This window comes from Eublepharis macularius, chromosome 4 (assembly GCF_028583425.1).
Source record: "Eublepharis macularius isolate TG4126 chromosome 4, MPM_Emac_v1.0, whole genome shotgun sequence".
NCBI lineage: Eukaryota > Metazoa > Chordata > Lepidosauria > Squamata > Eublepharidae > Eublepharis > Eublepharis macularius.
Genome location: NC_072793.1, coordinates 32846017 through 32873176, shown reverse-complemented (window position 1 = coordinate 32873176; position 27160 = coordinate 32846017). Strand labels below are relative to the sequence as shown.

At 41.7% G+C, this 27160-nt stretch overlaps 2 protein-coding genes across 3 annotated transcripts in view; one reads left to right on the top strand and one right to left on the bottom strand.

Annotated features, from left to right (window-relative positions):
- Nucleotides 1-27160, top strand: part of RECQL5 (RecQ like helicase 5) — a 60971-nt gene that overhangs the window by 16711 nt on the left and 17100 nt on the right. The window lies entirely within an intron of this gene.
- SMIM5 (small integral membrane protein 5) lies at nt 6554-18186 on the bottom strand. The gene is made up of 3 exons (XM_054976171.1): nt 18021-18186; nt 10230-10361; nt 6554-8023 (listed from the first exon to the last, which is right to left on the bottom strand). The coding sequence occupies exons 1-3, from the start codon at nt 18082-18084 to the stop codon at nt 7908-7910; spliced, it is 312 nt and encodes a 103-aa protein (XP_054832146.1). The 5' UTR covers nt 18085-18186; the 3' UTR covers nt 6554-7907.

Here is a 27160-nt window from a genome sequence, read left to right as displayed (position 1 = left end):
CGGTTTATGAAGTACGTCATAATTATCCCCACAACAATCACCCTGTGAGGTGGGTGGGGCTGAGAGAGCTCTGAAAGCGGTGTGACGGACCCAAGGTCACCCAGCTGGCTTCGAGCGGAGGAGTGGGGAATCAAACCCAGTTCTCCAGATTAGAGTCCTGTTGCTCTTAATCACTACACCAAACTGGCTCTCCTTTTTGTTTGTCCTGCTGCTGGCACCACCAATTTTATTGGATCACTTAAAGTTTTAGTGCTTTGGGAAAGAATTTTCCTCCTTGCTTTCTTAACATCCTTTATGATTCTGTAAAACTACTTTTTTATCCTTTGAGGCATTTTTTCCAAACTAAAAGGACTCTAGTAATTTTAATCTTTCCTTGTAGTAAAGGTTCTCTATTAATATGTTTCTTTTTCCTTTATCTTTTCTACATTTAACTCTGCTGAGCTAACCAAAGCCTGATGTAGTGAAATCCTGGCATTTTTCTTTGATTCTTAGTTTGGCTGCTGCAGCATACTACTGATGCTTACAGTAAACCTGATGCTGCCATCCCAAGATTATTCCTACATAGGAATGCTTTCAATTTAGAAACTATTATTGTGAGCAGGGCTTTTTTTCAGCTGGAACCCGGTGGAACGGAGTTCCGGAACCTCTTGAAAGTGGTCACATGGCTGGTGGCCCCGCCCCCTGATCTCCAGACAGAGGGGAGCTTAGATTGCCCTCTGCGCCGCTGGAGTGGCACGGAGGGCTATCTAAACTCCCCTCTGTCTGGAGATCAGGGGGCAGGGCCACCAGCCATGTGACCATTTTTGCCGAAGGGTGATTTAAACTTTTAAAAACTCCCCCCTTGTTCCAGCTGACCCAAAGTAACATCATTGGCCCTGGCAATGCATGTACTTTGCGCACACACGTGGTACCAGGGGCACCACCTCCCGCCAAGAATTGCCCCCTGTGCTGGCAACCCACTGAGTTCCACCACCTCTTTTCCCAGAAAAAAAGCCCTGATTGTGAGGCAACCATAACACATTTACAGCTAAATTTTGTAGCTAAACCCAAAAGGTTTTTCCCCTTGACTTCTCAATTAAAAAGCAATTGTAGAGCTTTATATATAATAGGGTCTGTAGATCAGAGAGTAGTAGTGTTGACTCATTTGATTCTTCAGTGTAGTATTGATAAAAGGCAGAAGGAATAACATACTGTAGTATTTCATTTATAATCTGCCTTTCTCACTGAGGCTTAAGGTGGATTACACAGTTTAAAACCAATGCAATTTAAAACCAGTGCAATAACCCCCCTCCAATGCATTAAAATTTTATTACAAAATTAAGGAATGCAAAAACAATTACACAACAACTAGGCAATAAAATGAGATTTCAAAATTGAGACTAATGCAATAAAATCAGTATAATGTAATAAAGTTGTATTACTAAAGTAGAAAACAATATATAAATAGTATGAGTCATACAATAAACACAATAAAGTATCTAAATTATTTACAGACATTAAAAGGATAACCATATTCTCTTTATAAAAATGCAATTCTGAACAACTCTATTTTACACATTCTGCAGAATGCAAGAAGTGTGGGAATGCAGGCCATTCTGTCAGGTAGGGAGCCACAACAGAGCTCTCAGGTATAGGCAGCTGTTAATCTTACTCATTCGCTGGCGGGACCTTCGGAAAGTTTTGCTGAGATGAGCGAAGCTCCCACAGTAGAGCATATCAGAAGAGGTGGTCCTGCAGATAGCCCATAAAGGACTTTGTAGGTTTAAGCAGTACCTTGACTTGAAACAGGAAACTAGTGAATGACTGCAGATTAGGTGTGATACGCATATTCCACCTAGGTCTTGACAGTAGACCAGTTGCAGTGGTAAATGGTGACTAATGCATGTTTCTCAAATTCATGCACAGAGCTTCGTTATAATCTGCTCCGTACCATCATAAAAATACTAATAGAAAGCAGACTCGTTGTTCCGTTATACTGCTTTTCTAGCTTGTTCTTTTTAAGCTTGTTCCAGAAGTTACATATTTTACAAAACTGCTTGGTTTGTGTCTATTTTATTCTTGGTTGTACTTCCCCATCCCTACCCTCTCCGTGAGGGAGTTGCTCATAAAACAGCACACCCAGAACAAATATGTAGACGGCTTTTAACCACTGCCTGCAACATTATTTTAAAAAAGAGGTAGGGAGCAAATTCAGAATGTGTGTAAAGTAGATATTTGTGACTCTCCAAGCCAAAGAAAGCATCAGCAACCATGCATGGCAGTTAAGCAGGTAAATTTGATAAATTACCTGGTTTTGCAACCCGAATGGAGTTGCAAAAACAATTGGCAGTCAGGCACCCACTGAACTATAATACTCGTTTGATGGGCTGTGCTTTGCTTGTGGGCCCAAAGTTGTGTGGCTTAAAACGTTTAATATAAAAATGCCACCTCATATTCCTTAACTGTAATATGTAAGAACTTGACCTGTTAAGATCAAGGGTTCAGAATCATCATGGAGTTGCGGGATCCATGAAATTCTTTATTGGGGGGAGAGACAACCTTATTGGTCAAGTGACAATAGGCAAGAGGAACTGTGGCTCAGTAGCCAGTCATTTGCTTTACGCATGATAGGTTAAATATTTGGCATCTCCCACAAAAAGGATTCATTAGTAGGTGTTGTGAAAGACTTCCACCTAAGACCCTGGAGAGCTGCTTCCAGTCAGAGCAGGCAGTATTAACCTTAATAAACCAGTGGTCTCCTTGGCTGTTTGTTGCTCTCTATTTCTGCAGCCTGTTCTCTTTTTCATTCCATTTCCCCAACCCATGCAGCTATTCCACGTCCTTGGTAATACTACATTGTTTTCTTTTCTACAACATGCAAGTTATGAACATCCTTGTTTCAGGAGATTGATACTAAATTTCTGGCCATCTAATTTATTATACACACCCCTGAAAAGTTGACTTGCTTTTCTCTTCTTTGATTGTTAGTCTCCTGCGATTATAGTACTGATCCCCTCTCTACTATTCTTTCTGAGGTTGCAGTGTTAGTCTACATGCATCAGTTTGGTGTAGTGGTTAAGAGTGCGAGACTCCAATCTGGAGAACCGGCTTTGATTCCCCACTCCTCCACTTGAAGCCAGCTGGGTGACCTTGAGTCAGTCACAGCTTCCCGAAGCTCTCTCAACCTCACCCATCTCACAGGGTGTTCGTTGTGGGGATAATTGTAAACCACTCTGAATAGGTGTTAAGTTGTCCTCCTGAAGGGTGGTATGATATTGTCGTTGTCATCATCAGCTTTGCAGAAGCTGAGGGAGACATTGTGCAGGTTGTCCAGGGAACCAGACAGCTCTTGTAAGAGGTTGCATCTGGCCAGCAAGTGGCATTTATCTTGATGGGAAAGGGTGAAAATGGTATTTAACGCTTCCTCAGTAATTGGATGACTTTCTGTCAGATAGCCCAACTTAATTTAACAAGTGCAATGAAGACCCAGACCAGGTAGATGCGTAACAAGAGGTTGTAAAGGCAAAGGGGGATGTTTTTTTCCCATTGGCTGTAATGTTGAAACATGATGGCAGGGGAAGAGGATGCTTCGGTTACCCCTTGCCATTGATTGTTCATTGTACCACATGACATGTAGGAAAATAATAGTTAAATAGTGCCATAGTGGCTTCAAGGCAGAAACTTTCTCATTAGCCAATCCTTGTAATTGCTACTGCTGTGCTCCCATGGTTTATTGAGCATGTCACTTGGTACTCAACAGGACAGGTCTATAGTAATTAAATGCCTCTTTTTAGGAAAAAAAAATTCAGAACAGAAATCTTGATGGATTCCCAAAATGTACTCCTTGGAGCTCTGCAGCTCTGTGTGATGGGTCAAGGGGCTCCATGAAGCAGTGGCCTTCCCCAATGCACTGGTTGCTCACTTTGAGCCAACGGTGAGGGAAACAGAGGCTCCGTGCCTCTGCTTGTCCTGCTGCTGGCCCCATCTGAGTGGCTCTTCCACCGGGAAGGCTAAGCAGCTGCCGTCCCTGATGCGGAGGCTGCGCACATTGTGCCAGCAGGGGAGAAAACAGGAAGCTGTTCTTTACAACGCTCGTGGGTCAGAGCAGCTGCTGCAGAGAAAAGCCTGGGTGATTTGGGCACTAAGATTTCCTGATGCGGGAGCCTGCACTGCACCAGCCAGCAAGGAGGCATGAAACCATGTGGGAGTGATGGGTGTTGGGGTCACTGTGTCTTAGAAAGGAAGAGGGTGTTGCCTACCTTTGCCTTCCTTTTTCTTTTCATTCTGGACTGTGTGGGGGACCACCTTCCTTTCCTCGTGTGTTTCTGTTTTGTGTCCTTCATGGTCATTAGGATACTAGTGGACTGCACATTTCACCTGTGCCTTGATACTTCAACTGTTGCTTTGCTACTGGAGCTTGCCTTTTTGGCTGGTGCTGTGCAGCCATGGACTGGGAGTGGCTGACGGGGGTCACACTGAACGTGAGGGTAGGGGAGGGCTTTGAGAGGCTCCCTTAGAGTCTGCATGGTGGCAGGCTGTGATCTGGGACTCATTTACTTGAGAGAAAGCCCCCGGATCTCAGGTGGCTGGCTTCTGAGGAAATATGCCTTGACCCAAGCTGGTAGTCTCCAGTAAATAGTGTATGCGTCCTGCTTATAGGGGTTTTGGGGGATCTGGGTGCCCGTTGTCCAAAACAGTATGCTGGAGTAGATGGGTCATCCAGCACAGCTGCCCTTGTATTATCTGTAGGGTGGATTTAGAGTGAAAGATAGCAAACACTTTCTCCTGCGAACCTCTTCATACTACCAACGTGGGACTGCAGAAAACTCCCTAAGACTAGTGGCTGATGAAATTATTTATCTTTGATAGGTTAGGAGACAAATAATAAGGAGGTTATGACCGGGTAAGTGAGCATAACTGTTGTGAACACTTGTTTTTGCTGCTATGGACCGTTATACTATCCCAGGGAAATTTGCATTTAGAGGGGAGGGGAAGTCTGGCCGTGATGTTTTTCTATGAAGGTGCTAGGGGAGGCAGCACAAGGGGGCTTCATGGAAACTAGGGCAGGGGAACTCCTTCACCTTCTCCTGGAGTTCCGGCCAGTGCCAGTTGTACTTCTGGCTGTCACTGACTGCAGCGGCCCATTTACAGATCAGTTGTTTGTGTTTTTGTTCTTGTTTTGCCATCTCTAGCAAGTAGGAAGTAATAAAAACCATTAAGTTTGTAGTATGCAGAAGTTTTGCTGCTAATTTTGTAGTAGTTTTCTTGGGGGAAAACAGTGTGTAAAAGAAATAAAAATAGAATACTAACGAGCTATGTATAAGTGGCCCTGTCTGTATATACTTAAAGTCAGAGATTGGAGCCACGAACAGGCAAAACATCTTTCTACCAACCTGAGAAAAATCCCAGATTTGCAGAAAAATATGAAATGTAAAAAAAAAGTGCATTGCAGCTAAAACTTCCAAAATAACAGAAGCACTGGTTGTAATTTTAAGAAACAAATATCCTCTATGGCTGGTGCAAGGCATCCCCTACAGTATCGTCTGGTCTCAGTTTTTGGTTTCTATCGGTTAAATGCAGGGGGGAGGGGAGGCAGGGCCCTTTACAGGACTGTTTTGGCCTTTGAGGAGGACTCAGTGTGGCTAAGCCTAGCAGCAACCACGTAACTTGCTACCACGCAGCTTCCCTGGCTTATCTGTGCCTAGTTGCTCACTACTGTTCCAACGGCAGCCACCACATGAAAGCCAGCGTGGTGTAGCAGTTAGAGTTTCAGTTTAGGATCTATGAGTCCAGATTCAAATCCACGCTGTGCCATGGAAACTTACTGGGTGATCTTGAGCCGGTCTCAGTCACACACTCGCATTGTAACGTACCTCACAATGTTGTTCTGAGGATAAACTGCTTTTGGTCCCCATTGGAGAGAAACAGCGGGACATAAATGACGTAAATCAATAATACATTTAGCTGAAGATGGAGCAGAGAAAAGTAGGTTGGTTGGCGGGTGGGAAGAGAAAAGGAAGCAGGGAAAGGAGAGAGCATATGAGGGCTACAAGGAAGAGAGAAAGAAGAATTTGTGTGGGGAGAAGATGCAGGACTTGCTTCTCACAATTCCTTGGGCAACTGGATCTGGGCTTGGCAGTTGGCACTTCACAAATTGGCCATAGTTTTCCCAGATGCCAAGTGAGGGAAAGCAGGAAAAATGAAGGCAGGGGGGCAGATAAAAGTTAGGTTGGCTGGTGGGTGGGAAGGGAGAGGAGGAAGCAGGAAAGAGGGGAAAGTGTAGGAACTTTCAGGAAGACGAAAGTGGATGAGGGCAAAATGAGATCCCCCTTCCCTTGCAAGTCCATGCGGGTCCTTTGTGTTTATGTGTACACAAACATGCACGCATATATGGCACTTAGTGAATTAAAATACAATTTTTTAGGGTTCCACCAAATTTTTAACACAGTGTAGGGACTCCGTATCCAAACATGTTTGGAAAGCCCTGGCTTGGACTATTTTAAGCTGTTAAGTAGGAGTATCTCTGAAATAGGGGATTGGGTATAGATAACCTGATGAACTCCACCTGCAGCAATGAAAGGAATATCATTTAATAGACTTTTTGTTGCAACAGTTCCTCTTCCTGCCTTTTTTGTTTGTCATTACAAATATCAAGCTCAGTTGTTGCTTCTTTGAAGCTCACTAAAAGAGAAATGCAACATACACAAGGGCCGTCTTTCTGGAAGAAATTTACTTACAGTTATAAACTTTACTATTCGTTCTTTGGCTATGCTTTTGCTTTACCGTTTGCCATAATTCCACCGAACAGCTGTTCTGCACATTTTCTCAATTAACACTGCCCTCGTTGTTGCCTCTCGCATCTCTTTCTGCTTGTGAAATACCCACACAAGTGAATGGGCCAAAGAGCTAAGCCCTTCCTTTTTAGGGTCCCTTGTGCTGAGTAGCTTCCGACAGAGATTGTGAAAGAGGGTTTGTCCTGCCCCTTGCTTTTTTTCTTTTCTTCTTTTGAGCCCTCCAAATGCAGCAGCTTTAAACCTGGGGTATTTTGCTGCCTCAAATATAAACTATTAATAGGAAAATACTTTTTTTTCAGAGACAGTATAGCTGCAGATTTTAACCACACAAGAATGGGCTATCTGTCGATCCCCTTTCATTATACTGAATGCTTATAACAGAAGATACAGCAGATGCTGTGAATGGAAGATGAAATAAAACATTTTCTTTTTACTTATTAACAATCACTGCAAAGTAGACAAATGAAACCCCCCACTGTTGTGGAGACCCTCTTCCCTACGCAGACAGTCGCTCTGCATTATAGATTGTTTTCTTTGGCAGTTGTCACGTTGCTGGGGGCTTTGTTGCCACCCGGCTTCCACGTCTCTGAACTCATATGTTTCCGGCAAAGCGGCATCATCTTCTGAACGGATTACTTAGTCAGACATCTTATGGCTATAGACGGTTGGCCAGGAAAAAGGAAATGGTGTAGTTGTTCTGTCAAGTGCTAAGTACTTGCATGTCGCTTGGAGCTCAGACTGGGACGTCCTGCTACCCAGGATCTCCCTACATCCTCTTATGTTTTGTACCAGCTGTGGAAGCTTCCTTAAGATGGTTCATGGCTTTTGCTTTTGCTCTTTTTGGTTATATGTCGGGATCCATATCCAGGCAAGCTATGGCAAGCTTAGTTTTTCGATAGTAAAATGTCCGCCAAAGGCAGAGAGACCAATACTGCGGACTCCATGACGTCATTATATTGTCATGCAGTGGCTGTGACACCAAATTCTAGTCGACGTAGGATCCCTCTTGGTGTTTGCCGTCCACCTTTTTACCATCTTGTCAGTCAACTGCTGTGCAAGTTTTTTCCTGTGGTGGCGGATAGCAGTCTTCCTAGTCATTCCTCAGAATTTCCACGTTCCTTTTGAAATGCACTCTCACTCATGGGCTACTGGCCCAACACGGGTCTTCCTGCCCTTTGGGTCCGGGCTCCCATTACCGCAGTTGAAGCAGCAATAGCTACAGGCTATGATCATCATGACAATTATTGTAGCTGGAAGGAGAAAAAAAGGGGGGACCATATTAGTTCTTGAAAATGCTAACCAAGAAATAGGCTAAACCAGAACCAGTTTGCAGTGCTAAAAAAACAAAATCGGGATTTAATTATACACTCTTGGCTTTGTTTATTGTCCCCTGCAATGACTAACAGCCATGACCAACTACTTGCTAATGACCAGAGCTGTAGAACTGGAATGGCCAAACTGTGGCTTGTTGTAACTCTTTACTGCGGCAGTTAAATAAGAAGTATCAGGCTGGCCAGCATTAACAAGGATAAAGGACGTTGGGACTGATAAGTGAGTGAAGATGAGGGTAGAGAAATCTAATAGGCTGTGAAAACTCTGTGTGAGAGGGAGGAGGGGGAGGACACCAAACTCTGCTACCTTGAGGAGTGTTTACAGCTTTTTACAATCATAGCCGTACAGTCAGAGTGTTTAAAGAGTAAAGACAACTGTTCTTTCGAAGTAAAGGTCTAGTGAGACAACCTGGTACATGCAGCTGTTAGTTGTACATGATTCTTTGCAAGATAGGAAATGTCTATTTCATGCATGGTAGAGATGTAGAAGAAAAAAAAAACAGCATTCCATTTTTGAATAGCATTAACTTCTACAGCAGCTTTTATACCTGGATTTGACAGATTTGGGTTCAAGTCACACCTCTGCCATTAATTTTCTGTACGATCTTGAGCAAACCACTATTTCTCAGCTTTGTATCCTCACTAGTAAACTAGGAATAATAGTGACCTCCTTTATAGAATGAGTACAGAAATGGTAAAGTGTTCGCAAATCAGAGGTGCTCTATAAAAGTAGTTTTAAAAATACAATCGATTTCTAACATAAAAGAGTCAAATCAATGGGAATGATAAAAACAAAGAGTCAAAGCAATGTGAAAATAAAAAGAGAGTTTCGTGCTCTTTTTCCCACTTAAGTGTTCCTTCACCAAGTGTACTGAAAAGCTGCAAAATCTGGTTCAGAAAGGAAAAGAAACCAGTTACAGCTGAAAGGAGTAGGCTCTACCATTTCTAAAGAATTACTGTGGTAGAAACATGTCCTTTTTAGCATCCAACAGGCAATGTGGTTAGTGTTGGACTACGATCAGGGGGAGCCGGGTTCAAATCTCCACTCTGCCATAGAAGCTTGTTGGGTGACCTTGGGCCAGTCATACAGTCTCACACTAATGTATCTCACAGGGAAGTTGTGAAGATAAGATGGAGGAGAGGAGAACAGTGTAAGTCTCTCTGGGTTCCCGTTGGGGAGAAAGGCGGGATATAAATGAAATAAATAGAAGACCATTCTGCAGTTGCTTTTCTTTCTCCTGCTAGCCGTAGTGTTGAGACAATTGTTAATAATTTCTTTACTACTAGATCTACGGACTGCTCCATTCCATGTGATATACCTCAGGGCTGATTTGCATGTTTATATATTAACAACTTAATGCCTGCAACATCCACACATGAAAGTAATCACTTAAGCACCAGTTTCTGGTAAAACACCATATACAAAACCTTTTTAATCTCCTTAAAGATGCTGCTTTGTAATAAATGCGTTTCAAACATTCCGCAGCTTGTCATTTGGATGATGAAATGTCAAACTGCGTACATGGATGTGGGAGTCTGCCCTTATTTATACCGGAAGATTAAAGAGTTAGTTTGACAGTATCTATGTCACCAGTGAGCAGGAAGCAATTCTAGACCTCGAGCCAGAAAAGCTTATGTGGCCTTTTAATCTTTAAAAAAAAAAATCTCTTCCTAAAATTTTTATGGGAAATGAGTTCTTAACAGAATCTAGACAAAAGAGGCTTGCATATGCTTTTCTTGAATCTGCAGTTATCTATATGTTACGAATTCACTCTCTCCCATGTAGCCTTCTGTTTCTAAGCAAGAATTCTAGGTATCTTTGTATTTTTGAACGTAGGCATCATTCACAGAAGACTAGGGGTGCTTCTTGCAGCTGAATTCTTCCGTGTAATCCTGTCCCCATTTATGCAAGTGCAAGGTGAAATTTAGCAGTATAAATCTACATGAAAATTTTCACCAATGTAAACTTTAACCCTATCCTGAGCATTGCAGCCATGAAAACTCAGGTGAGATTTGAAGTTGGAGGTGTTTACAAAAGAGCATATTGTTCAGAGCTCCCGAAAACAAAGCAACCGCATCTGACCAGCCCAGAGAATTGCAAGCGTCTGGAAAGCATTCTACTTACCGATGAACAAGACAATGACAAAAAAGAATGCAATCTCCAATGTATCTGCCTTTGGTAGTTTCTGGAACTTGATCAGTAACTTTTCACCAATAGTGTAGAGTTCATTCTGAAAGTCCTTGTGAGACATCCTGCCTGTATCAGCACACGTTTTGTAAGACACAGAAGGGGTGGGGAGGGAGAGTACATGAGAGCTTTGTAAATAACTCTGGATTACTAACACCAGGGGAAAGCTGCCTTTTCTTTGGTACTAAGATCACCAGCTAAACAAGTATATCAGGATGCTACCTTGGTATTTCAGCTCTTGTACAGCTTTGTGGGAGGAGGCTTATTAAGCTAGTTTTGTGTATCCTGATGATATGTACATACAAATAAATGAAAAGCCAATTCTTCATTTCTTCATTTTCATTTCTTAAGAGGTGCAGCAATAAAGTATGCTTTGCTTGTGAGAACTGTGCTCCCCTCTGAAATGACAATCCACTGGACAAGGCTTGAGGTGTTTGTGTGCCATATGGTGTGTTCCATATGCTAAGTGGTGTTCTATATTCTAAACTTCATTCCAGAGAGAATAGTTTCCTTTAAAGGTTCTTTGGTTTCAAGTGCTTCATGACTTCTTCTAAACGTTAATAGCATCTAGGAATGGCATTTAGTGGCAATACTGCCAGTCCTGATCTGTTTATGGGAATGTAATCTGTTTTAATAGTGTGGTTTAAGCGGAAATATATTCTTTAACAAATTTCAGACACAGAAGAAAATAGTAATTACCTGTAATACCTGTTTCATTGTCCTCTTCCATACAGGCAGTTTAGTCAACCTCTTAATTCGTTTGTTTTTCGTTATGCATGAAAACTATTAAAAATTTTAAAATGTACTCTACCAGAAGATTGGGGGGGGGGTGTTTGGATTTGCTTTTCAAAGTATAATTTGCCTATTTTAATCTGAACTAATTCCTATTGAGTATCTTTTTTTTTCTGCTGAGAAAGTCCCACCCAGCCATTCTGTCGTCAGCATTCTTTCATTATAGGGCTTTGGGCTGGGCAAAGTGCTGTTAGAGGAAGAAGACCTTCATACTTTGGTATAAAGCAGAATGCTCCAGGGGTATGTCATTGTATAGTCCAGAAAATATTTTAATTTATAAAAGGAAATTATTGGAACTTCTTTGTTATGGTTGCTTGCGTGTTTGTAGGGAAAGAATGTTTGGTGATTCCAAACTGAAGGCATGTTAGATGTTTATAGTCAAAGGACTTGGAATTCTGTGCCGAAACTTCTGCATCTTCTTTTATGTGGGAGACTGTAGTACTTCCATGACTGTAGCTGAGTTGCAGGATTTCAGTGTTAACAGCAAGGCAGTGGTGACTTTGATTAACAGCTAGCTGGCTTGTCCATCAGGGAAACAGAATCCAGTAATTTTCTGAATTTCCCCTCACCTTCCAGCAAATGAGAAAATATACTGTGACTAAGACTGTATTCAGATGTCACATGTAACCACGGTTAAGTAATACTTTGCACAACCCCTGACTGTTGCCAAGCTCCTGTGCACTCAACCTCACTCCTGCCACCTTCTTTCTTGCACAAAAAATTCCAGTCTATCCACCTACCTGTGATACATGACTGCAGACTTGTGTGTTAATCAGAGTAGTTCCCAGGCACATGACCAATTTGTAATTTTTAGCTTGGATTACACTCTGGTTTAGAATCCTGTTAATTCATCACATTTGCAAATAGAGATGAAGGATGACCTTATATTTTAAAGTACACAGTTCCTCATTAGCAGAACCTTTTGTATCTTTGGCCTGGGAAGTTCCTTCGGATTCATTGTGCCTCCATTTCCATGATTCCTGGCCAAGGTAATGGAGTTGATTCCAAGCAAATTAATATCTAATAAATACAGTCCTTTCTGTGTCATAATGGAAAATGCCATAGTTTAAGAGTATACAGCTGCTCCTCTATTTTAGTTCCTGTCTTGCCTGTTCAGGTGACTGTTGCCTAAACCACAAAACACCCTGTCCCCCAACTGAGCATTTTAGCATTTCACACCTGATGAAGGTTAAGTACAGTGCAGAGTAGTTAGTATTTTGTTTATGCAATTGTGTTGTATAGCAGTAGTTATAAATCTGCTTTTCTTGTAAGTAGCTCTGTCACCTGGTGGATAATTGCAGATGAATAAGTAAAGGTATTCTCTGTTAAATGCCTTGTTAGAGCACTTCCTTCTGGTTCCTGAAAGTTTGGAAGAAGTCTTCCTACACGGTGTCCTAGAAAAGGACATTCTAAGCCTTCTATGCAATGGTTCTATTCCATTATGAGGAGATGGCTAAGCTTGATGTCAGTTCAGCCTGTTTTGTGACTGAGACGTTCGTTTGTAAGACAGACTGTATTTTGAGTGAAGTTTTTCCCATCTGTAATCAAACTCATAACTACATTCTGCTTCTATTTCTACTGGCTCTGGATTGAGTGATTTCCATTCCCAATGACTGAACTTTAAACTTATACTTCAAGACTATCTTTCTAAAGGTCTGAAGGGTGGAATATTTGCTTTGTTCTTGTAAACTAACTGTAATAGGGGATGTGAATATTATTTAGTTAACTAATTCATCTTTGTACTCTGAAGTTCTCAGGCATGGCAAATGAGATCCTCTTCTCTTATGAAACAAAGCAGTGTGTGTGTATGTCTGTTTGACTTAGCAGTGGCTGAATATTTGAATGGTCCTGTTAGGGAAGCTGAACTTAATTGCCAACAAAAAAAAATTGCACGACTCTGCAAAACGTGGTCTTGTGGCAAAGCTGAACTTAATTGCCAATTAAAAAAAATCGCATGGCTCTGCAAAATGTACTAATGAGAATATTGTCTTGCTGAAATGGTTGTCATCTCCCAGCATAGCCACAAACTGATGGTACAAGGCCACCAAATAAGACACACTTGCTTTTTAATATTGCCTCTTGCAGCACCATGACCAATATGGTCCAGGGAACAGAACGTTGACCTGAGGTGAATTGGATCCAAGTCTCACACTGGTGACTACCTCAGAAGCCATGGGCAAATAAACCACACTATGTCAGTGTTCAGCCCATGAAGTGGAAAAATAATGAACTCAGTCAAAAGGTAGTTGCGACAAAGAATATAGAAAGGAGGTTATAAAGCAGTTGACTTTTTAAAGGGAACTGTAGAGTACTTTATCCATCTGTGAACCACAGAGGAATTTCCAGATGTAGAGTCAAACACCAGTGTTTATCATCTCTGCTCTTTGAGAAAATAATTACAGTTGGTTAGTTGGCTTTAGAACCTCACCCAAATGACAGGGGTGGGTCCTCTCCTCAGTAGAACAGCTCTCCTTTAAACTGAGGTGATGACAACTGCAGGAATCAACTATACTATACCATGTCACTGAAACTAGTTTGGCACCCTTCATGTCTCTTGATGGTTTGGTTGTGGCATACCTATGATTTATGACCTGTATGCAGGTCAGTTTTTTCCTGGAGCTCTGTATGTTTTATTTCTATAATTAAAATAAAATTCCTTCTTATTCTTACATAGGGCTTTGTCAGGAGAACGCCCTCCCTACAAACCAAGCTACAAGTCCGTGACAGAGTTCCCTGTTTACCTTGTTAGCAGAGCTAGGATTACTTGGAGGCAAAGAATATAACTACCAGAACTACCTAAAACACACACACTAATGAGCAAATGAGCATATGTAGTTGTTGAAATGCTTTTTATACCACAGCATAGCTACAGAGATATTGCAGTGCCACCAGCTAACATGCAGTAACCGTTTATATGTAGTGAAACTGAGAACCAAGCATAAAAAAATTCAGTGATGGATCTGAATTTCTTTTGCTTGCGCCTCTATTTTGTCACATCATAGCATATTTATGCTAACCCGTCCTCATACAAAATGATTGTGCAAATTCACCTGTAACATCTAAATCTGACAGGACATGGAAGTACCTTGTTGATGTCCTCTACTATTGAATGTGGTCAGGCATCCAGACTTTACGCAGCTGTGTGGCACAAAATGGGCTGGCTAGCTGGATGACCGGCAGGATTTAGACCTTTGTGTGTGTGCGTGCAGCTGTGTGCATTCATGCATTCCTGATCTGGATTTAATCTATAGCTGTTCACTCGTCCACACAAGAGGAAGGCTAAAGTTTGGAATAAGTACTTCTTTCAAAGGCTACCTAACCAAATGGTAAATGTCACCTGACCACATGCAACTGTACGGAAGTGTGCCATTTCCCGTAGGTTTAACATTTACTTATTATGTTGCAGCTTCTTTTTGCTTGGGTGTTTCTTTTGTATCTCCAGGGTGCCTTTGGCGTTATCCCATCTTTTCCCGAGTGCCCACCTCTCACTTGGTGAATAGATCTATTGCAAACCGTTATGGGGCAGTCTGTAGCATGGCTGGGGAAAGGAGCAGAATCCAAATGCTTGTGAAAAGTGAACAACTTGCTGTTCTATGGCAGCTTCTGCAAAATACCAGAGTCAGTTTCCTGCTGTGAATAACTAGTGTGAGTGCTGCACAGCCTCTGGCAACTGCTCTTTGGCAACTGTGCTTTATGGATACAGAGAGGCCTCTTTAGAGTATGACAGCTGGTAACACAAGCCAGGGCTTTGCCTTCTGATTCCTAGACATATGTTTCAGATTGTATGTTTCCCCTTTGCTGCTGGACAAGGGCTCTGCCAAGCTCTTCTGCATTTTTTGCCAGAAAACCCTTGTACTGCCTTTCCTACTCTTTGCTCTTAGATGTTTGCTTTAATTTTTTTTTGTTTTCAGTGTTCAGCAAAGAGAAATAACAGATCCCTCAAAAAGAGGGCTCTGTTTAAAGTCCATAACAGGAACCATGAAATTCAGATTTCTATCAAGAGAGGGCGATCCATTTACTTATTTTGAAGTGTGGTAACTACGTTAGCTTATTGTAGCAAAAAATAAACAGGGGTCTAGTGGCACCTTAAAGACTAAAGAAAGAATTTTCTGCTTTTTTTCTGGCGAAGCTTACGCTGGAATAAAATCGAGTTGGCCTTGAAAGTGCCACTATCTCTGTTAAACTATTGCATCTTTGCTCATGAATATTGTCATTAATTTGCATGATAGGTTTCTCAGGACATACATCATCCACGCCCCTTGCACGTAAGAGAGAACCTGAAAGTACTTGGCATTCCGCATTTTTTCATAAGTGCCTCACGTGAAGTTGGGTGGTGAAAAGAAATCCCTTGGGAGAACATAACTTGGGGCTCATTTTGTTTGCCTGCAGACATCCCAAATGTTTAAAAGTACATACTAGGGAGCTAGTCAAAAATCATGCAAAGCTATCACAGCAGCAATTAGATTGAAATGGTTTTATGTGCAAGAAGGAAATAAGGGACTTACTGAATTTCATCTTTGGCAACAAATGATAAAGATCTGTCAGTAAAGCTGAGATAGGTAGCATCAAAACTAGCTTACCTGTTTGTCTGGTGTGTTTGTGTGTGTGTGTGTGTGTGTTTTGAGCAGATGTCAGCTCTATAAAAAAAGAACGGTGTGACTTCAAAAACCCTACAGGTAATTTACAGTGGAATCCTAAGAAGAGTTGAGCTTAGACTGGAGTAACTCTATTTAGGGTTGTACTGTGAGTTCAGCTTCCCAGTGTTGAGTGACAGTGTCTTGCAGGTTATAATGTACTAAATGTAGAAAGCTGGAGAGTACAGATAAACTGTCCTAAAAGCAGTCAAAGATAAGGAGTGCATTTAGTCAAACTCAGAATATTTTTATCAAGCAAGTTTCACCATCTGGCATGTGACATAAGAAAAGCTATGTCCCCATAATCTTCTTCCCTGTTTATATTAGAGTTACGGAATTCAGAACTATTTTGACATAGGATACATACATGAATTGTGAAATGTTCATTGGGTAAGTTACACATGAGAGATGCGGGAGAAAAGCTAACATAAAGCACGGTTAGGGCTGACTTGCATAGAAATGGAAAAAGGGCAAATTCTATTAATGTGATCTGTTAGTAGAAGGATTGTTTCAGGTTAGTAGCCAACTAGTCATGTTAGTCTGCAGTAATAGAATGTAATTAGGGTCTAGTAGCACCTTAAAGACCAAAAAAATTACCAGGGTATAGGCTTTCATAAGTCAAAGCTCTCTGCCCGATAGTACCTGACAAAGTGAGCTTTGACTCATAAAAGCTTATGCCCTGGAAAATTTTCTTGACTTTTAAGGTGCTACTGGACTCAAATTTATTAAAAAGATTGAGAGGCTGCACTTTAGAAATATGCCCCATTTTTTTTTACTATGGGTGGCAACTTGCTTCTCTTGGTCAGGATTTCCTCAAAGGCTCTATGTCATAAATTCCAGAGGGATTGCTATATTAATCTGAAGCAATGAAGAGTCTTGTGGTAATTTACAGTGTGATCCTAAAACAAGTTGCTCCCTTCTAAATCCAATGAACTTAGTGGGCCTATAAGGACATAACTCTGTTTAGGATTGCACTGCTACTGGCTAATTTCTTGTGGCATAGCCACCGGAGATCAACTTTCTAAGATGTACTAAGTGGTCCTCTACATGGGTAAGTGTATTTAGGGTATCTACACCCAACTTGAAAGGCCTCATTATCACCTCATATGAAAAGATACACAGGCCAGTGAGCCCGTGATAGTAGGGCCAGTTATGTCATGCCATGCCAGTGCTCAGTTGACATGGGGTTGGCACCAAGCTTTTTCCTGGGTTTATACCTCCATTGCCATGACCTGGATAGCCCGGGTAAGCCTGATCTCATCAGATCTCAGAAACACAGCAGAGTTGGCCTTGGTTAGTAATTGGATGGGAGACCTCCAACGAAGAGGCAGGCAATGGCAAGCCACCTCTGTTAATCTCCTGCCATGTAAACCCGCCCATGGATTGCCATAAATCACCTATGACTTGAGGGCACTCTCCACCTCCATACCCCCATTAGGTGGCCCCTTATTGTTGGGTGTATAATAAACTGGTTCCTGTGCAAGGATTTCATTCCCTGGCTGGTTTTTGTGTCTCGCTGAATATTCCATTCTAAATAGTGTTCCTGGTGGTTAGAGAATGCTGTGGTCAAAGTGTCAAAATTCCCAGTAAAGTGAAAAATCTGCACCCGAGCTACTGCCTATAGTAATCCACTTTGAAAAAATAAACAAACTCCCCTAGAATTCCTCAGTGACACTCCATTAAAATCTGTTTCCTCAGCTGTTTGCACTCTAACTGCACTGAAGAACCAAAAACAAGTATAGGAATGTGGAACGGTTTCTAATTGGCACAGAGTCCTTAATCTTGAGGCAAACTTATTTGTGTGCAATGGCAGTATGGCTTTCTTGCTCAACAAGAAATTTTACTCTGAGGGAAGGGCATTACAAAGTTTAGTAATTGCTCCATAATTTGGCAATTTATATAGAATTTCTTCAAAATTTACCTGATTGTCTGAGGAACCTAATCCCTGTGATCAGACGATTTGCCAATTCCTGGTAAGATGTCTCAAATTTTCTCACTGACTAGTTCACAAAACAGTCTTGAATTTCTCTCTCCCTCTGTCTCCTTGTTGCTGATTGATATTGAAGTGTTTATGGCCCAGTACATAGGATGCATGCGAGCATGCAGCTGGTGCACACTCTTACTGCTGAACAATTAGACTGTCCCAATTTTCATCTCCTTCCACCCTCATGCTCTTCTGTCCTAAGTGTCCTCCATGCTCTTTTAACACTCACAATAAAATCTTGACAAAGGCTTAAGCTGAACAGTGAAATCCTCCTTTCGGTGCTGTAGTACGATGAAAAGAGGCGAAAGCCAGCCTTACCCAGTGTTGCAGCACGATTAGATGTTTGTCCTTTGTGTTTTCCCTTCTGTTGTCTTCGTTTCATGTCAGCTCTCCTCCCATTTTGACCCTTTCTGTATTCTCTTTCCTTGCTCAACTGTTCTTATCCCTGATGCTGACAGCCAGCTGCTGTGTCTGCCCGAGTTGTGAGTGTGTACGCTCTCTTGCTCGTGCGCACTCCCCTCTCCCTCTCCCTCTCCCTCTTTTTGTTGTTGGTCGTCCTGGAGATGTGAAGTTTCATGTTACATGCGTACCAGGGAGAGGAAAGGGAGCACAAGTGGAGATTTGCAGCTGGTATGAACTCCCTTGAGCAGAGCTCCTGAAGCCAACACTTGTAGCAAGCTCCTACGTGTTACTCTTCATTGTGTACAAAGTTTCTTCTTGATTTTTATTAGGACTTTAAAAAAAAAAAGAGAACTCCTATAGCCTGAATGGCAGATGAGTAAGTTTCCTTCCAGTTTCTGCCTGCGTAGTAGAGGAATTAGTTTTTATCCAAGCTGCTAAATGCTTCGCCAAAGAGCCCGTTGCCAAAGAATAATCAACAGCTCTTCTGCAAAGAAGCAGCTGACATTAAAGGGAAAGGGATATAAGAATTGGAAGATGCCTTCTGGCCTTCAGATATACAGAAACATGTGAGTCCTTGGATTTTTCTTAGAGATGCTCCTAGATGTAACACACAGAATTTTGAATTCTTCAGTGATTTTATCGCATTAAAAATCAAGATAGCTTCAGGGGGGTAGCTGTGTTGGGCTCCAGTAGAACAGGAAGATTCAAGTTCAGTAGCACCTTAAAGTAGTGTCTTGTTAGTCTTTAAGGTACTACTGGACTCGAATCTTACTATTAAAAATCAGTCTGAACTGTCTGAAATGGATCGCCACCTTAGGTTCAGGAAGCAATTTTCCCCAGGCCAGTTTGGCTAGGGATCCTGACAGTGTTTTGCCACCTTCTGGGCATGGAGTAGGGGGCACTGGGTGTGTGTGTGGGGGAGGTAGTTGTGAATTTCCTGCACTGTGCAGGGGGTTGGACTAGATGACCCTGGAGGTCCCTTCCAACCCTATGATTCGATGACTTGAGGGCAGACTTGGCTGTTTTTCTGCAAACGTACCCAAAGGAGGAGTTTCAGCTGGGATTGGGAAGTTTATGGCATTTAGGAGCACATGTAATCCAGTAACGTAGATTAATCATGCAATGCTTTTGTTTAATGAACATTGGTCGCTTACTTTGAGAATACAACTGACTATACATTTAAATAGCAGTAGGTACAAAATTAAAAGTTTTTATGAGAAAAGGGCCGCATTTATAGAACACGGCTAATCAACAGGAAAAGACAAATCTTACAGAATTTGCTGGACGTCTGTAGGGAGGAGAGAATTCAGCTCAGAAACAAAGCAGCCAAGGGACAGAAACAAACCATAATCTCCCTACACTTCTGAAGTGACCATGGGAAGGAAGACCCTAGTGAGAGCAGCACTGAAGCCGGAGGATTCCTAGGAGGGTGACATTTTGACATCCTCCCCAGAACAGACCTGCACAGAAGCTCCTTGTGTTGTCTGATCAGGAAGTGCTCATTTTCTGCTCAGCCAACACAGTTACTTTATGAGTCCAGAGCTTTGCTTTGCTGCTTGCCACTGGAGGGATTATATCCCTGGTAGCATGAGCACAGTAGGCACACGTGTGTAATGTTTATTCAGGGTGAGAGATATACGGGTAGTTCTAACAGCCTGCCATTTTTCTGCGCAGGTAGAAGGCCTCCGCTCTCAGTAGAGACCCATCTTGCCTTCTTATTATTTAGGCCACCGTATGACCATTCTGCTATAGAAATTCTGTTCCCTTTAAACAGATCCAGTTCTCCAATATGTTGCTATTGTGAGTCAGAACAACATTTCTGTCTAGCCAAATAACATGCTGACAGGCATTGGCTAAGTTTTGCAGTATTTCTGGAAGAGGACTTTTCTAATCAAGCTGCCAGGGACTGTGCCTGTGACCTCAAGATAATGCCTTCCCTGTTCCAGCTAAAAAATTGCCTGGGTTTCCCTAGCCAGTGGTTTTCATCAGGGTATGGGGTAGATATGCATGTGGAGTTTTTTCAGTTACAACAATGTATAAAAAGCTGGGACGGAGGAAAGGATGATTTATCATTATTAGTTGCTATGAACTAAAAAACAAAAATGTTGTGGGCGCAATATCATAATGGAACGATATTTTATCTCCCATATGGTCTAAAAAACCTGAAGCTTGACTTGCTAAAGACCCTTGGCATTTCCAATTGGCTAGTATAAAGCAGTTTCTGGAAGGGCATGGAGGGAAAATTAAACACGGTAGTCTTTCATTGGTTGTGAAAAGAGTGCTTTCTTTAAGCTCGGGTGACTGGTTTTTTTGCAGGGATTATAAAGATAGCTTTGTCACAATGTTCTCCACTCACCCCAGGTCTGTACACACTTTCTGCTTACACGACCTGAGCTGTAACCACTTATGTCACCGGGGTGGGGTGGGGGCAGGGGTACCTTCCTATTATAGCACAGAGAGATGCTTGTTCTAGCTGTTACTTTCTCTAAGCCACCAACTCTAGGAAAGTTTTCTTTTTGACTCCTCCCCTCCTCCGAATAAAACTAAAATTGTGTAAAATATTTTACATACTATTTTTAAATGCCATAGACACAACATGCTGGGATTCTTCACATTTTTGTATCGGTGGTCTTATGTGGGGGGTTTCCCCTACCCTTTGTGTTCTTACGAAAAACATTTGATCAGTATTTGATCTACAAGGAATATTTAGACTTTGTATTTAAAAAAATGTACATTTGCAATCAAATCTCTTTTTAGAATCATCTGGTACCAAGAGAGAACTTGATTCATTTTAAAACGTTTGTGCTCATTTTAAAATGTTTATGCTTAAGGGTTCAAGGCAACTCACAAAAAGATTGTGTGGCTTACATAAAAATAATCCAAACAAAAACTACTCCAAAGCCAGAATAAAACCCAATTCGTAACCCCCACCACCACCAAATACCCACAAAAATCAGCATTTTTCCCTCTCAAAAAGGAACTAACATCACTGAATAGCAAAACAAAGCTAATTTCATTCCATGTTAACAAAAAGCCCCTTGAAAAAGAAATGGCTCACATTCCCTCATGAAAGAGACTCTACAGTGATGAAGCGTACTGTATGAGCTCAGTCAGGCTGTCCCTGAGTGTGGTGCTTCACAAAATAAAGCCCAGTTTCTGGCAAAATGGGGGGAAGGAACCCTCAGAACAGAGCGCTGGTCAGATGTAAGGTGATGCACAGGTATGTTCTCATAGCAGCTAAAGCTGGTTAGTAATTGTCAGGCAGTCTTTTTGTACCAGTTTATGCTTCTGAATTGCTTTCAAAGACAACCCCTATATAGAATACATTGCAGTGATCTAAGCTAGAAGTTATACCATCGATCAGTACCATGGATCAGCAAGGCAAGATTGGTAGGATCTAGAAGGGAAGACAACTTCATAATTGGACGTAACTGAAAGAAAGCACGCTTTGCTGTAACTTTATCCCATTTGTCAAAGAGTATGAAGACCAAAAAGTACTTTCATGACTGTTTAATCACACAAGGGTAACTTTGCCCAATATAAAACCGGAAAGTGAATCCTCTTTGTAATATCGACTCAGCTGAAAAACATCAACTTTGTCTTGTCTTGATTCATTGCTATCCACTTGACCTCTAGTTGTGGATACTGATTTAGGGTGAAGACAGTTATCTCATGTCAATGGCTACATATACATATTTTCAACAGCATGGGTAAGAGTATAGACTCTTTGGAACCTTCAGTTTTAAGGCTGAGTTCTTGACCATTTATCTACAAACCACTTGCTGGATTTTACCATACAGAGCGATCTAAACCAAAATATAAAATAGGCTTCTATGGATGTAGGTTACGTTTCCCCATGAATAATGCAGAAGCTACTAGAAATACAAGACTGGAGATTCCATCAGTAGTGGTGAACTCTCTTTGTGATACTATTGTTTTTCTTGCTAAGTAATTTCTCTGCTGTTCTGTAAATCACTATATCTACCACCTGGCCCCTCTGTAGATAATAAAAGCTGCATAATGGAGCCACCCACAAATCCACTCCCGGGTATTTTGGAAAAGGAGACTTTGTAAATTAAGCAGAAGAGAAAAACTTCAGCACTGACAAGAACTAGATATGTTCCAGAAAGGTGGAATGTTTGGTGTAACTGAACATCAATTGAATGAAAGGGGGAAGGGGTCAATGTTTTTAAGCCTTTATAAAATCCTAGAGGGGTGTTATGACCTCCTTTATTTTTCAGTTAGATTTTGCCTTTAATCCTCTTCTTAGACCCTCTGGGTAGATTGCTGCCACCAGGAATTATGTTCCAAAATAATTAATTTAAATTTCCCCTTTTATAATGTGTCCAAGTGTCAGGCTCCTTTGTGGAACTATGTGGCCCTGAGGATAGGAATGGGATATAGGAATAACATGTACTCTGGGATGAACAAAAAAAACTTTTAATTTTACAAGAAACATATCGGTTTCTCACTAGTACTTAAGCTTGATGGTTTCAAAGATAGTTTTTGGTTCTTAAAGTTTCTTTACATAGGCTCAGTCACACAGATATATACATAACTTTCTCAGGCACACACACAGTTTGCGTGCTTCCAGTAGATCACTCACTCACTCAAATATACATAGGCTTTCTCTCAGGCGCACACACAGTTTGCCTGTCTAAACCAGAATCAATATTTCTCTCAGAAATGCATAGACACCCTCAGGCTGCACATGGCTTGCCTGCTTTGGCCAGACTGAATGTTCTCTCTCTGCTCAGTTACTAAAAACAGCAGTTCACTCCGCCCACACTCTCAGTCATCAGCCAATCATCTCGCTCACTCATCCCTCTCTTTCTCCCTCTTCATCTGTGCCACACCAAGCATTCAAAGACACGCGCATACTTAAAATTATTACAGGGGGATGTCATTGGGAGAGGAGTTTCCAGATTATCCTCTTTCTGTTCCCTCCCCAGCAATTATTTGTACGCTCCCAGTTTCTACGTTTAAGAAAATTCTAAATAGAACAACAGTAGAAACTTAAGATTTAGATAACCAGAATGAGTTGGTTTTCAAGCATTTAATTGATAGGCTGAATTGTAGCTTCTGTTCTACAGAAAGAAGTAAAACATGGATCTCGGTGAGGTGGGGTGTTCCTCTGTATGGAAATTATGTGGAATCTAAAAGTGAGGAGGGTATTGAGAGCTGTGATTTTCAGAACACCACAGGCTTTCTGAAATGAAAGTTTCCATCCATCATCTCTGCTATCCCACTACATTGATGTATTTTCAGATAACTCTATACTCCAAAACCCCTTCACGTTCTTCTTGTTCCACCTTTTCCACATAACTTCAGTTTAAGGCATACTTTTAATTTCATCCAGACTTAGAGGCTAGCTGGAGTTGCCCTGCACTGAATGCGGCAGTGAAGAGATTTGGATGTCTGGTCTGTTCAAGTGATATCTTTTTGTTAGGAACACCCCTCATCTAGCCTGTTTCAACTTTCATTTAAATGAAAGATCAGTACCATGAAGATTAGAGGTTAGTTTGGCAAATTTGACACAGAATGGTTCAGACAGGAAGATGAAGAATTATAACAATCAGTAGCAACTGAATAGTCTGCTTTGGAGTTATCATGCATGCTAAAGGTACAGGCGTGCATATATGACTAGAGTTTGAATATGCATTTGATCATAATTTTCCATATTGAAGAACTTGGGCTAAAAGCTAAGCATCAAAAGGAGAAAAATCAGTTTAGTTGTTATTTTACTTTCTAGTAAATTTACGGGATTCTGTTTTAATACTGATTCTATTCTGCCTCACTTGAAATGGACACAAACTTGTGTTCTTCTGCTGGTGTGCATAATTACAATTTATTTAGGTTAAGTGGTGACTTGCAGTGCAGTCCTAAGTGTACTTTCCTGGTAGAATGCCCCACTGAATAAAATGGTTTCCTTCTGAGCAGATCTGCTTAGGATTTTTCTCTTAGTTGTACTTCCCTATGATGAGGTCTGATATTCAGTGGTATAGAAAATGGTATAGAAAAAAGTTGAAATTCAAAATGAGGGGGTTGGATACAGACTAAATTTTCTGCTAATGGAAGAGGAGGGGGTAATTTCCAGCAATTCCTTTTCCTGCTGCAGAGCCCTGATTTCATCATTACATCGTTCCTGAAGGTCTCCTGTTCCCCAGGAGCAGCGTTTTGGGGAGGCCAATGGGCTTAAACAAGTGTGTGTACATGGGGGTGAGTCTGTTCCTCTGATGCAAGTGATGATTGTTTATACATCAATAAATCATAATTTTTCCACCTTGTATCAGTAGAAAATTTGCTCTAGATCCAACCCAAGGAATGTTAATCTTTTAAAGTTGCTTATTGAGATATGTGGTAGCTTTTCCATTGATCTTAAAGCTGGATAATATATTTCCAAATGAGGTGTTCATGTTAACAAGGTGTTTGGCGATCATCACCACCACTCACCTTTAGCCACTGGATACCAGGGCTACTCTGAACTAGTCAATCAGGGTTTCTGAAAGTTAAATTCCCCTGATTGTGGAAACTTATACCACAGTAAGTTACCCAGAGGTTCCAAAGCAAACTTAGTGCCATGTGAAAGGAATATACAAACACATCTTCCTGGCAGAGTTACTCTCAACTCTTATAGAGACTACTCATATAGAGGGAGAATTGGAAAGTACAGTGTGAACCCTAAAACATCTGCATCTCTCTCTCTCTCTCTCTCTCTCTCTCTCTCTCTCTCTCTCTCTCAGACCCTGTGGTATTTTGACATACTGTAACTCCTCATAAAAGCCACTAGATGGGGGTGTCAACAAACCCTTTATGGATATCAAACTATGTAATCAGGTTATTCCTAAATTTTAACTACCGACTGACCAGTAATGTAGAAGCTTTGGAAAGTAAATTTTGCCATAGTGGCAGTTTGCCCTGACACGGCATGTAAAAGTCCTCTACTGCTGTGTTTTAATTTCACCCCCACCTGTTGTATTCCTCTCGAAGGGGCAAGGTTGCATGATTACACTGGGTGTGTTTGAACTAAGATAAGCCCAAGCTTGTCCTGCCCTACATTCGACAGCCAGTTCTGCCTTTGCAATTTCACACAAGTTACTTATGAATATACTACTGGCCGGTGTTTTATTAATTCTTCTCAGTCTGGATTTAGCATAAACCATGTTCTTTGAATGTCACACTGCATCTTCTGCTTGGGAGAGCCAGAAAAACATGAGTTCGATTGCTGGCTCAGAGAAATGCCTTTCGCTGTGATTTTTTTCTTAATCATGCAAGATATGACCTACCTTTCTCATTGGATAGGACAGTGGTTCTACGAAAGGCTTGAAGGAGAGCCCACTTGCAAAGTAAATTCAAGCTATATGTCGTTGCCTATCATAAAATGAAAAGGATCTTACATAAGTTAACACTGGAAAAGGTCGTGTTTATCACTGTTAATATTTATAATGAGCAACATGCAGTATTTCAAGGCCGTTTTGCACAGAGGCAGCCCCACGTTTGCTATAGAGTGTACAGTACAGAGGAGCTGTAGCCAGTCGTACCTTCCTGATGAGCATGTTGTTCAGTGCTTGCATTTATAAACATGTGAATGCAAAGCTTATTTTGTATTTTAGGTAGGTGTACGGTACACATAAAAACTGTAATGTGTGAAGAGGTTCCCACTATCTTAGTTGAACAAACAAGATTTTGCACCCAGGAGGCAGAGTTCATTGCCACTCAGTGGGAAGTCAAGGAAAGGCAGGACACTTCTTCTGTTTACTCTTGAAGGCCTGTACTGCAGAAAATGAAGGAGACAGGAGACAGAACAGGATAGAAATAAACCTGCAGGCTTTTTAGATATCGAATCACTCTGTGATTCACCTTTCAAATCCAACCCTTGGAAAGTAGGAAGGCGAGGGCAATAAACCTAGCAGGGCAGTACACCATTTGCTCTAACTCCTCCTTGGGATGTTTGTTATGAACTAACATCCTTTGAGTGATAAATGAATGTTCTAGCTTTTGGGGTGCCATCATTAAGCCAGCTTGGTGGCCTGCATGTGCCTACGTGACAAAGGGCCAGCTGAGTCATGGAGTTTGGGAGAGACTGGTTTTAACTCACTAGAAGGGGCAATGCTGAAGTTGGTTCCCAGTTCCTTATTTGCAGTTCTTAGTTCCTTAGTCACAAAGTCAAAGACAAGTATTGGGGGAAACTGAAAAGTTCTGCACCCCAAAATAAAGGTTGTAAGAGCACCTATCATGCACCTTCATATTGAATGGACTCTGCCCTCTAAGTGGACATATACTGGGTCCTACTACAAAGGCCAGTTCTTGAGTTAACAGCTTCAAAGTAGGGTGCCCCCAGAATAAATCAATAAGCAGAAAGGGGGGAGGGGTAACTGCACCTGAAAAAAATGTTTGGAGCACCCCAAATCACACAGCCTGAACTCCAGAGACTGTCCCGTACAGGAGGACATGTGCTGGTGTTGATCCAAACACTGGTTCTGGAGCGACCAACTCCTGTTTGACCTGCCTCCCAGAAGCTTGTATTGGGAATTGCTGTGAATAAGGAACTGGGACAGGTAAGAGTCCCCTGCACCCCCAAAACAGTCATGGGATCACCCCAAATCACACAGACCTGAATTCCAGAGACTGTCATCCTTTTGGGGCTGTCTCCCAGCAGCTTATCTTGGGAACAGCTGTGAATAAGGAAGAGGAAAGGTTATGTGGCCCCTGAACACACAAATTAGGCTTACACCACCACAAGTCTCTGGGGAGATTTCAAAGGAAGACCTATGTACAGTTCCATTGGCAGTGGACAGTGTTTCCATGGCTTGGAACCAGGGGGGGCATATTCATTTGGTCAAGGTATACCCTGCCTTTCTCCTCAGTGTGGAATCAAAGCAGCTTACATTGTTCACCTGTCCTCCATTCCATACTCACAACAACCCTGTGAGGTGGGTTATGCTGAGCGTGTGGGACTGGCCCAAGGTCACCCAGCAAAAGCTGGGCTTTGGAGCAGGAAGGAGCTTGGGTGGACCCAAAGCAGCTTACATTGCATAACCCACCCCACAGAGCTG